Consider the following 11,721-nt stretch of genomic DNA (forward strand, 5'->3'; position numbering starts at 1 on the left):
AACAGCCCATCCCTCTTCCTTGAAGAGGCCGGCTTTCAGCCGCCCTAAGGATCTGCAGTCACACCGCTCTGCCGAGCTGCTCTGGAGGCCGGGGACAGTGTGCCGGTTCCTGTTCCTTCTCTGGGAGGAGGGGAGCAGAGCCAGGTAGAGAGGACGTGCGGAAGGAGCCCTGCCTCCGCCCCCGTCGGACGCTGTGCTGCCGCTCATTAAGACACACACGCTGTGACATCTCGTCCGGCAGGCCAGAGCTCGTCTTGAAGGCCAGGAGCGGAAGCAAGACGCAGGAACGGCTGCACCACTACTCCTCCTGGGGAGAGCGAGCCTGAGAAAGCGGTGGGGACTGAGCAGGCGCTAGAACAGCCACTGCTGACCCTGAGGCCCCTCTCCAGGGCGGATAAGACACCTCTGCAGTTGCTCCCATCCTGTCAGTAGCCAGAAGGGGAGGGGGGAGTGGCCTTCTGAGCTCCTTCTCAAACGTGGGGGCTGCAGAATGCTGCACCCCATCATCACAGGGGAGCCACCCCTGGAAATGGGGGAATGCTGCCAGCTTGCCAAGCAGTGGGGGCCTGGAGTGGAAGCCGCCGTACTGAGTCCCAGGTTGTGCTCTGGCAACTGTCTGCCTGCTTCCCCATGTGGGCCGTGGGAATTCCCAGAGCAACCTCTGGGTTGAGCAGGTCGGCTGCCATGACTGGTGGCAGAGGACCCTCCTGGCTGGCTGTCCCTTGCCATTCTCTCCACTGGCAGGGGCAGGGTCTGAGCTATCCCATCCTGTCCAGCGCCCACCCTGCCACCTCCATCCATCACAGCAGCAGTCCATGCAGCCATTGGGCTAGCGGGAGCCCGAGGCTTCCTGGAGGAGGCAGTGCTGACCACCGATGGACAATCAGCCTGAGGCCAGAGCTTGGAGGAACAAAGTCCGAGGACTCCAAACACTCCTGTGAAGCCCTGACCAAGAGACACAGGGCACCCAGGCCAGACCTCGGCCCGGAGCAGATGGACACTGCGAGCTGGGTGCTGACTTTGAGGCACTACCTCACCACGCTGCCGCAGCCTGAGCCTGGTTGTCTTGGCTTGTCCCCCTCCCCGCCGTCTCCATCCCAGGTGCCGCAGGACACCTGTAAATACGTACAGCCCCCACCTGTAAAGCCATCACCTGGCGGAAGGAGGCCGCAGAGCCAGGCATTTCACTGCACCTTTAATAAACAGCTGTTGAATCGCGCTCCAACTGGCTGTGCCTTAGTCTCCAGAGGGGTGAGGCAGGGTGGGGGTCAGGAGGGGGCTTTCCAGGCCTTCCATCCAGGTCCATGTGCTGCCTGTATAGCCTCGCTCCCCACAACCAAGTGTACTCGAGGTTGACACAAGGGTTTGTTGTGTGCAAGAGTGACCTCCCTTGGATGAGGAGGCTGCTCAGGGTCCACTGCTTCTACTGGCACCGCATCCACGCTTTCTCAACACCTGGGCCCCCAAGTTTCCAGTTTTAGGGTCTCTAGGCGTGAAGCAGACACCTTTTCCTCCTGGGATATGTGAGGTCTCCTTTGTCTGCTGTGCGGGGTCCCAGCGCCACCCTGAGCTTTTGGGACCCTGGAAAGGAGGGGCCCATGGGGGGACTGTCGTCGGAGATACTCAGTGGGCTCATCACCTCCCACTGGTCTGCTTCTCTGGTCTTCAGGGGACTGGCTTCTTAGGGTGAAAGCCCTTTTCACGGTCCTCGCCTGGCCCACCGCCCACCTGTCTGCAGGTGAAGGTGGAAGGAGGGAGGGCACTGGGTGAGAGCTGGGGCGGGGACTGACTACCACGCCCTCTCACGGTACCCTCATGTGACTGCATCCCACAGGTGACAGACAGATGAGAGCCTGCCCTGGGGGAGCGCCCAGGCCCAAGATAGGGTGCCAGGGGCCCCGAGAGGTGGCACTCACCCTGAGGGCTACTGCTCCTCATACAACCAGAGCCACCATGGGCTGGGGAGGACACTGAACACCCCCACACTCTTCCGGAACCTCTGGGGCCCCCCCAATTCACATGGAGATGGCAGAACCAGAGGGGTGGGTCCCACCTGCTCAGTCTGATTGGTCAGTGAAGCAGGGTCGCCAGAGGAAGGGAGGGGAAGATGGATTGACGGCCCTGGGCCCCGAGTCTTGAAGGAAGTCCAGTCTGGGCTCCTCAGGGCAAGAGGCCTGTGCACAACCCGGATCCCATCCTCAGGGAGGGGTCTATGCCCAGTGGGACCCCACACCGACTGGGCAGGCCGTGTCCCCTGGCATCTCTGGGTGCCAGGGCATGTCTAGGCCGCAGAACAGAGAGCCAGAAACCTGCTTCTGGGACCCAGGGGCCAGGTGTCAGGTGAGGTGTGCCAGGCCAGATGCTGAGTGGAGGACTTGAGGTTCCGGTGGGCCAGGTTATCCCAAGAAGGCGGCTGCCGTGCCGGGCAGAGCCACTTGGCCCACCTGGCTGATGTCCCGCTCCAGCTCCTTGCCCGCCTGCTGCAGGTCTGCACGCTTCTGCTCCAACTGGGCACCCGCCTGCTGCAGCCGCTGGTTCATGGCCACATAGATCCGGCTCTGGAAGTAGAGCTGCTCTCGCTGGGCTTCGGCGTCCTCGGCCCGCCCAGAGGGGCTCAGGGGGTCTGTAGATAGGACATGGCAGCATCACTGCCCATTAACCAGAGGACTCAGTTTATCCTCCAGAGAAAACAATGGACTGGAGGGAACAGGTCACAGGGAATGCTGGACTCCACTGACCCACAGTCCCTCCAAGGGGTGGGCCCTGGCTCCTGGAAAGGGCTCTGACCCTGATCACAAAGCAGACTGGCTCTCACCAGCACTCTGAGCACTCACGGAGATGGGAAGAGGCCAGGATGCACATTTCCCAGTGACCACACTTCCTAAAGGGTACAGGAGAAGGGGGGAGTCAGGGCAGAAAAGGCACAGACTCCAGGGTCACATGGACACACATCAAGGTCCTCCTTGCTCTGCCTGGTCCCCCTGTCCACAAACTGGCCAGAAGCTCTGCATTTGATTGCAGATCACTTTATCACCTGCCTGACACCAAGGTGGGAAAGGCCAGACAGTGCAGGTGCACACAGAGGTGGACACAGGCCGGCAGGGGCAGCCCCTGCTCCCTGAATGGCCCCAGCACTGGCCACGCCTCATGGCCCCAACCTCCAAGTGCTGGGGACCTAGGCCTGTGAGCCTTAAGCTGGGGCTCAAGCAGCCGCCAAAGACCCAGCTGTGGGCTGTGGATAAATAGGTGCTGCGGTTCCTCAGGCGGCCCCATCCAACACGTTCCAGGTGACAGAAACGTCCCCAGCTGAGCCCCCCAGCACAGCAGCAACAAGGGTTTCCTGAGCCTGTAAAATGTGGCCATGTGCAGCAAAGAACAGAATTTTTACTGTTACTTAATTTAAAAACAAATTGTCCCACAGCCACATGTAAGTCAATGAAGTTAGAACACTCTCTCATACCCTACACAAAAAAACCCAGAATGGCTTAAAGGCTTAAATATAAGACATGACACCATAAAACTCCTAGAGGAGACCACAGGTATAACATTCTGTGACATGGATCTTACCTATGCTTTCTTAGGTCCATCTCCCAAGGCAACAGAAATAGAAGCAAAAATAAACAAATAGGACCTAATCAAACTCACAGGCTTTTGCCCAGCAAAGGAAACCAACAGCCTATAGACTGGGAGAAAATAATTGCAAATGATGTGACTGACCAAGGCTTGATTTCCAAAATATACAAACAGTTCATACAACTCAACATCAACAAACAAAACAACCCAGTTGAAAAATGGGCTGAAGACCTACATAAACATTTCTCCAAAGAAGACATACAGATGGTCAAGAATCACATGAAAAAATGCTCAGCATCACTCATTATCAGAGAAAGGCAAGTCAAAACTACAATGAGGTACCACCTCCTACAGGTCAGTATGGCCATCATTAAAAACTGTACAAATAAGGACTTCCCTGGTAGTCCACTGGCTAAGACGCCATGCTCCTAATGCACGGGGCCAAGGTTCAAACCCTGGTCAGGGAACTAGATCCCACATGCTGCAACTAAGAGTTCACATGACACAACAAAGACCTGGCACAGCCAAATAAAATAAATACTTAAAAAAAAAAACTCTATAAATAAACAAATGCTGGAGAGGGTGTAGAGAACAGTAAACACTCCTACACTGTTGGTGGGAATATAAGCTACTGCAGCCACTGTGAAAACAGCACAGAAGTTCCTCAAAAAACTAAAAACAGAGGTACCATATGATTCAGCAATCCCACTCCTGTGCAAATATATTCAGATGAAACCACAATTCAAAAAAACACATGCACCCCAATGTTTGCAGCAGCACTAGTTACAACAGCCAAAACATGGAGGCAAGCTAAACGTCCATTGACAGATAAATGGATAGAGGAATAAAAAGGGTACGGTAAGAAAAAAAAAGGATATGGTGTATATATGCACAATGGATTACTACTCAGCAGTGAAAAAGCGCAATATTGTCACTTGCAGCAACATGGATCCAACTAGCGATTACCATACTAAATGAAATAAGTCAGAAAAAGACAAATACTGTATGATATCACTTATATGTGGAATCTAAATATAATGCAAATGAACTTATCTATGAAACAGAAACAGACTCAGACCTAGGAAAAGACTTGTGGTTGCCAAGGGGGAGGGACAGCAAGGAAATCAATCCTGAATATTCACTGGAAGGACTGATGCTGAACCTCCAACACTTTGGCCACCTGATGTAAAGAGCTGACTAACTGGAAAAGACTCTGATGCTGGGAAAGATTTCGGGCAAGAGGAGAAAGGAGCAACAGAGGATCAGATGGTTGGATGGCATTAGCAACTCAACGGACATGAGTTTAAGCAAACTCCGGGAGATGGTGAAGGATAGGGAAGCCTGGCGTGCTGCAGTCGATGAGGTCACAAAGAGTCGGACACGACTGAGCAGCTAAACAACAAACACAGAGGGGAAGGGGGATGGTGGAAAGAATGGGAGTTTTGGATAACCATATGCAAACTATTACGTACAGAATGGATTAACAACAAGGTCCTGCTGTATAGTGCAGGATTTTCAATATCCTGTGATAAACTATAATGGAAAAGAATGAGTATGTGTAACTCTACTATAAAACAGAAATTAACACTGTAAACCAACTATAATTTAAAAAAAAAACAAAAAGACACAAAGACGAACCCCCCAAAAAAGTCCCAACGTGTTTCTCACCTTCTGACATCCCACAAGCCTTATACTGATCCTCTCTATCCACTAGAATGGCCTGAGGACAGGCACTTTCATCTCCCCCCCCCCCCCCCCCCGGCTTGGCTGTACCACGTGGTATGTAGGATCTTAGTTCCCCGACCGGGGATTGAACCCATGCCCCCTGAAGTGGAATCGCAGAGTCCTAAGCATTGGACGGACAGGGAAGTCCCAGGGACTTTGAACGTTCAGATCTCACCTCACCACCTCAGTGATTAGACTAGAACCTGGCCCATAAGAGGTTCTCAATAAGGCTGAATGAATAAACGAACCTCATAGAGAACACAGTATTCAGACTACAACTGTATGTCGGCCCCTGCAGTCAATGTTCTCCGTTTATCTTCTGAACAAGGGGTGGACACCCTTTCTCTGCAAAAGGCCAGACCTAAGTATTTTGGGCACCGTAGGGCCAGACAGTCGCTGTCCTGACCATTTAACTCTGCTAGTGCGTCTCAAAAGCAGCCAGGTGCTTCCCTTCTCGCTGGGGTCTCGGGACCGCCCCTCCCCTGCACGGCCTGGGCTCCCCCTACCTTCCCGGGCCAGTGCGGTGAACACGGGGTCCTCGGCGGGAGCCCCCCGCACGTCCTCCAGGATCTGCTCTACCGCGGGGGGCGCCGGGCGGGTGGGCAGCACCACGCGCTTCTTGGCCTTGGAGCCCATCCCTGCAGGCCGGAGAAAAGAGCGTTGACCGCGCAGTTCCTGGCGCCCAGCAAACTCCCACACACGCTCCGGAGTCCCGCTCCCGGTGAAGCCGGCCCTGCCTCGTTCCTCCCAAGGCGGAACAGCACGCGGTCTGGGGCTTCAGTGTCCGGCTCCACTCAAGACAAGTTTCCAGCAGAAGCTCCACCTGGCAGCGGGCACTCAGCCGCCACAGCTGCCGAGAAGCCACTTGCGCTTCCGGTCGGCCTGCGGGACCGCCCAATAGGCACGTGAAGCGCACTTCCGGCCTCCTCGGGTTCCCGCCCGCCGCGAAGCCAACCCCTCTTTAAAGGGGCCACGCCCGAGAGAATTTCAGTACACTGGACCAGAATGGCTGGAGCTTCCGTGATAGCTCAGTTGGTGAAGAATCCACCAGTAATGTAGGAGACCCTAGTTCGATTCCTGGGTCGGGAAGATACCCTGGAGAAGGAATAGGCTACCCACTCCAGTATTCTTGTGCTTCCATTGTGGCTCCTCTGGTAAAGAATACGCCTGCAATGCAGGAAACCTGGGTTCGATCCCTGGATTGGGAAGATCCCCTGGCGAAGGGAAAGGCTATCCACTCCAGTATTCTGGCCTGAAGAATTCCATGGACTGTATAGTCCATTAGGTCACAAAGAGTTGGACAAGACTGAGCGAGTTGAAGTGGGGTTCAGTTCAGTTCACTCGCTCAGTGGTGTCCGAATCTTTGCGACCCCATGAATAGCAGCACGCCAGGCCTCCCTGTCCATCACCAACACCCGGAGTTCACCCAAACTCATGTCCATCAAGTAGGTGATGCCATCCAGCCATCTCATCCTCTGTCGTCCCTTTCTCCTCCTGCCCCCAATCTCTCCCAGCATCAGAGTCTTTTCCAATGAGTCAACTCTTCACATGAGGTGGCCAAAGTATTGGAGTTTTAGCTTTAGCATCAGTCCTTCCAAAGAACACCCAGGCCTGATCTCTTTTAGAATGGACTGGTTGGATCTCCTTGCAGTCCAAGGAACTCTCAAGAGTCTTCTCCAGCACCACAGTTCAAAAGCATCAGTTCTTCGGCACTCAGTCCAACTTTCCTCACAGTCCAACTCTCACATCCATACATGACCACTGGAAAAACCATAGCCTTGACTAGATGGACCTTTGTTGGCAAAGTAATGTCTCTGTTTTTTAATACGCTATCTAGGTTGGTCATAACTTTCTTTCTAAGGAGTAAGCGTCTTTTAATTTCATGGCTGCAGTCACCATCTGCAGTGATTTTGGAGCCCCAAAAAATAAAGTCTGACACTGTTTCCACTGTTTCCCCATCTATTTCCCATGAAGTGATGGGACCGGATGCCATGATCTTCGTTTTCTGAATGTTGAGCTTGAAGCCAATTTTTTCACTCTCCTCTTTCATCAAGAGGCTTTTTAGTTCCTCTTCACTTTCTGCTATAAGGGTGATGTTATCTGCATATCTGACATTATTGATATTTCTCCCGGCAATCTTGATTCCAGCTTGTGCTTCTTCCAGCCCAGCGTTTCTCATGATGTACTCTGCATATAAGTTAAATAATGAGGAAGGAAGCATCATCAGCCTCCTTGCGCAGGGCCTAGAAGCACAAAGGGTGGGTGTCCGGTCCAATGCTGGCTTCTCTGACTGCCTAACAAAGCATCCTCCAAGCCAGTCTTCAACAGTATAGGTTAACAGTACATGAACCATCAACTTCCACATGGTCAAGCTGGATATCAAATTGCCAACATCCGCTGGATCATCAAAAAAGCAAGTGAGTTCCAGAAAAACATCTACTTCTGCATTACTGACTACACCAAAGCCTTTGTATGGATTACAATAAACTGTGGAACATTCTTACAGAGATGGAAATACCAGACCACCTTACCTACCTCCTGAGAAATCTGTATGCAGGTCAAGAAGCAACAGTTAGAATCAGTCATGGAACAACAGGCTGGTTCCAAATTGGGAAAGGAGTACGTCAAGGCTGTATATTGTCACACTGCTTATTTAACCTATATGCAGAGTACATCATGTGAAATGCCAGGCTGAATGAAGCACAAGCTGGGATCAAGATTGCCAGGAGAAATATCAATAACCTCAGATATACAGATGACACCACCTTTATGGCAGAAAGCGAAGAAGAACAAAAGAGCCTCTTGATGAAAGTGAAAGAGAAGAGTGAAAAAGTTGGCTTAAAACTCAACATTCAGAAAATGAAGATCATGATATCCGGTCCCATCAATTCATGGCAAATAGATGGAGGAAACAATGGAAACAGTGAGAGACTTTATTTTGGGTGGCTCCAAAATCAATGCAGATGGTGACTACAGCCATGAAATTAAAAGACACTTGCTCCTTGGAAGAAAAGCTATGACCAACCTAGACAGCATATTAAAAAACAGAGACATTACCTTGCTGACAAAGGTCCATCTAGTCAAAGCTATGGTTTTTCCAGTAGTCATGTGTGGATGTGAGAGTTGGACTATAAAGAAAGCTGAGCACCAAAGAATTGATGCTTTTGAACTGTGGTATTGGAGAAGACTCCTGAGAGTCCCTTGGACTTCAAGGAGTTCAAACCAGTCAATCCTAGAGGAAATCAGTCCTGAATATTCATTGGAAGGGCAGATGCTGAAGCTGAAACTCCAATACTCTGGCCCACCTGATGCAAAGAACTGACTCACTGGAAAAGACCCTGATGCTGAAAAAGATTGAAAGTAGGAGAAGGGGATGACAGAGGATGAGATGGTTGAATGGCATCACTGACTCGATGGACATGAATTTGAGCAAGCTCCAGAAGTCGGTGATGGACAGGGAAGCCTGCTGTGCTGTAGTCCATGGGGTCACAAAGAGTTGGACAGGACTGAGTGACTGAATTGAACTACTACTACTACTACTAAGTCACTTCAGTCGTGTCCGACTCTGCGCGACCCCATAGACTGCAGCCCACAAGGCTCCCCCGTCCCTGGGATTCTCAAGGCAAGAACACTGGAGTGGGTTGCCATTTCCTTCTCCAATGCATTAAAGTGAAAAGTGAAAGTGAAGTCGCTCAGTCGTGTCCAACCCTCAGCGACCCCATGGACTGCAGCCTTCCAGGCTCCTCCATCCATGGGATTTTCCAGGCAAGAGTACTGGAGTGGGGTGCCATTGCCTTCTCCGCTGAATTGAACTGAACAAGGCATTTGAGGCCAACTTTTATGCAAAATGGGGACACGACCTCCAACCCACGTGGCTGTCATGGAACACACCAGGTGGTGGGCACACAGGGAGCACTCAGTAAATGCCAGCTGTGCCAGTCCCACTGAGGTGACCAGGGGCACAGCATTCGCATCTGGGCTCTCCTCCCAAATCCACCTCAGGGTCGCCTCTCCAGTCTCTAAAACCCCTTCCCCTCAGGGTGGGGTCATAGCGCTGGAGGCTTATCTTGGCCTCGCCCCTCTTAAGTAGGGTGGGAAGACCTGCTCAGACCAGGGAGGTTTTTCTGTGTTTAAACAACTTTATAGAAAGTAAGTTAGGGCTTCCCTGGTGGCTCAGTGGTAAAGAATCTGCCAGCAATGCAGGAGACCACCAGAAATGCAAGAGACTCGGGTTCGATCCTCGGGTCAGGAAGATCCCCTGGAGAAAGAAATGGCAACCCACTCCAGTATTCTTGCCTGGGAAACCCCATGGACAGAGGAGTTTGGCAGGCTACTATCCTTGGGGTCACAAAGAGTTGGAGACGACTTAACAACTAAACCACCACCACCACCTACCAGTGGTTAGGATTCCTTGTTTTCACTACCGAGGGTTTGGATTCAGTCCAAGGTAGGGGAACTAAGATCCTACATCCCATAAACTGCCCCAGTGAAGTAAAAAGAAAAAAAAGGACCAATTTACATACCACAAGTAGTAGTATTAGTCACTCAGTCGTGTCAGACTCTGCGGTCCCATGGACTGTAGCCTACCAGGCTCCTCTGTCCACGGAATTCTCCAGGCAAGGATACTGGAGTGGGTTGCCATTTCCTATTCAAGGGGATCTTCCAGACCCAGGGATTGAACCCGGGTCTCCCTCATTACGACCAGATTCTTTACCATCTGAGCCACCAGGGAAGCCTACAATACCATAAAGCCTACCTGTTTAAAGTGTACAAATCAGTGTTTTGGGAATATATAGACAGTGGATGTTTCACATCAGTGGGATCACACACTCTGTGTTCTTTTATGTCCTGCTTCTCTCACTGAGCATCGTGACGCTCCCGGGTATGGAGGGACCACCCTGCATTTATTCGTTCACCCACGTTAGTGGACATTCAGGCTGCTTCCAAATTTTGGCTGCTGTGAATCATACTGCTGTGAACTTCCTGGCATAGTTGTTTGTGTGAATGTGCCTTTAGTTTTCTTGGGCATGTGCCTAGGAGTGGAATCGCTGGATTCTTCGGTAACTCCATGTTTGTCTGTGGAACTATTTCCCAAAGTGGCTGCCCCAGCCTGGCATGATTTGGGCACTTACCATATGTCAGGCCAGAAAACTACTTTGGATCCTCAAGAGTATTTGGTGAGGCAGGTGCCAGGTTTAATGCTGTTGCAGAGGTGTGGTCACTGAGGCTCTGAGAGGGAGGCCAGATGACTCTGGACTCACAGCCTGGAGCTAACTCTGGAAGCAGGGGCTGAGCTGGGTGGGACTCTAGGGGCGTGGCCAGGACTGCTGCTCGTGCTTCCAGTGGGTCCAGCTTCAGCCCTTGACCTCATTCCCATTACTTTCCAGCTTAAGGCTGCCCAACCTGAGCCTGGTGGCTCAGCAGGTGCCCAGGGTCCTTGGAGAGGAGTATCTCTGGGGCTCCTGCAACAAACCAGGACTGCCTCCATGGAGTTCAAGTAAAGCCTGTGGTCAAGGCACAACCAGCCTCCACTTCCTTGTGGAAATTGCCTCCCAGCTCTGAAAATCAGAAGGAACGAGGAACATGTCCCCACCCCATAGATGTGTGTGAGGACAGACGAAGGACTCTCAATAGCTCCATCCATGCCCTCCCTACCCCAACCCCACCCCCCCTGCACTTTGGGATCCTCCTTCAGTTCCAGAGAGGTGGAGAACCCACTTTCCAGATGGCGAAGTGGAGGTCTGAGGGAGTGAGAGCATTGTATCTCCAGTTCATGATTCCCTCAGCCTCCCAAGGACCTCAGAAAAACAGAAAAGTGCAGTTATTGGAAGACGGTAGACAGGCCGTGTGGGTAGATCCGCAATTGTCATTTGCAGATCACACTTCTGTTAGTTCTCTACCTTAAAGAGAAACTCATGCATAAGGGTGGAAAAGGTGGGAGTTCCCTGGTGGTCCAGTGGTTAAGGGTCCGCTTTGCAGTGCAGGGGACACAGGTTCAATCCCTGGTCCTGGAAGATCCCACATGCCATGGGGCAACTAACACCATGTGCCACAACTGCTGAAGCCCGAGCACCTAGAGCCTGTGCTCCACAGCAAAAGCCACCACAACGAGAAGCCCACGCACTGCAACTAGAGAAAGCCTGTACGCAGCATTGAAGACCCAGTGCAGCCAACGTTAAATTTAAAAAGAAAAAAGGATGGGAGAGCAGTAAGAGCAGGTCAGGACACTTCCAGGGCACTCAGAGGCTTTGCCACAGCTGTCATTCAGGAGCCCACCAGCCCCCACCCCCCAGGGCATGGGCTCTGGACTCCACTGAGCCTGACCCCTTCTCCAGGGACAGACATGGTATGCATGGCACACCTCCCCCCCGCTCCCAGCAATCACACCGTGGGGAAGAGAGTGGTGCCCCAAGGACCCCACAG

At 52.1% G+C, this 11,721-nt stretch overlaps 1 protein-coding gene across 1 annotated transcript; it reads right to left on the minus strand.

Moving 5' to 3' along the window:
* Nucleotides 1–1,089: 1,089 nt before the first annotated feature.
* On the minus strand, nucleotides 1,090–6,134 carry C7H19orf25 (chromosome 7 C19orf25 homolog). Its single transcript, XM_052643199.1, has 3 exons — nucleotides 6,036–6,134; nucleotides 5,805–5,936; nucleotides 1,090–2,623 (listed from the first exon to the last, which is right to left on the minus strand). The coding sequence occupies exons 2-3, from the start codon at nucleotides 5,932–5,934 to the stop codon at nucleotides 2,397–2,399; spliced, it is 357 nt and encodes a 118-aa protein (XP_052499159.1). The 5' UTR covers nucleotides 5,935–5,936; nucleotides 6,036–6,134; the 3' UTR covers nucleotides 1,090–2,396.
* Between the last annotated feature and the right edge of the window lie 5,587 nt (nucleotides 6,135–11,721).

This window comes from Budorcas taxicolor, chromosome 7 (genome assembly GCF_023091745.1).
Source record: "Budorcas taxicolor isolate Tak-1 chromosome 7, Takin1.1, whole genome shotgun sequence".
NCBI lineage: Eukaryota > Metazoa > Chordata > Mammalia > Artiodactyla > Bovidae > Budorcas > Budorcas taxicolor.

Coding starts and splice junctions, on each gene's coding strand:
- C7H19orf25 (XM_052643199.1), bottom strand. CDS start 5,934: ATGGGCTCCAAGGCCAAGAAGCGCGTGGTGCTGCCCACCCGCCCGGCG. Junction 2,624..5,804: donor CACCGCACTGGCCCGGGAAG/GTAGGGGGAGCC, acceptor TCCTATCTACAG/ACCCCCTGAGCCCCTCTGGG.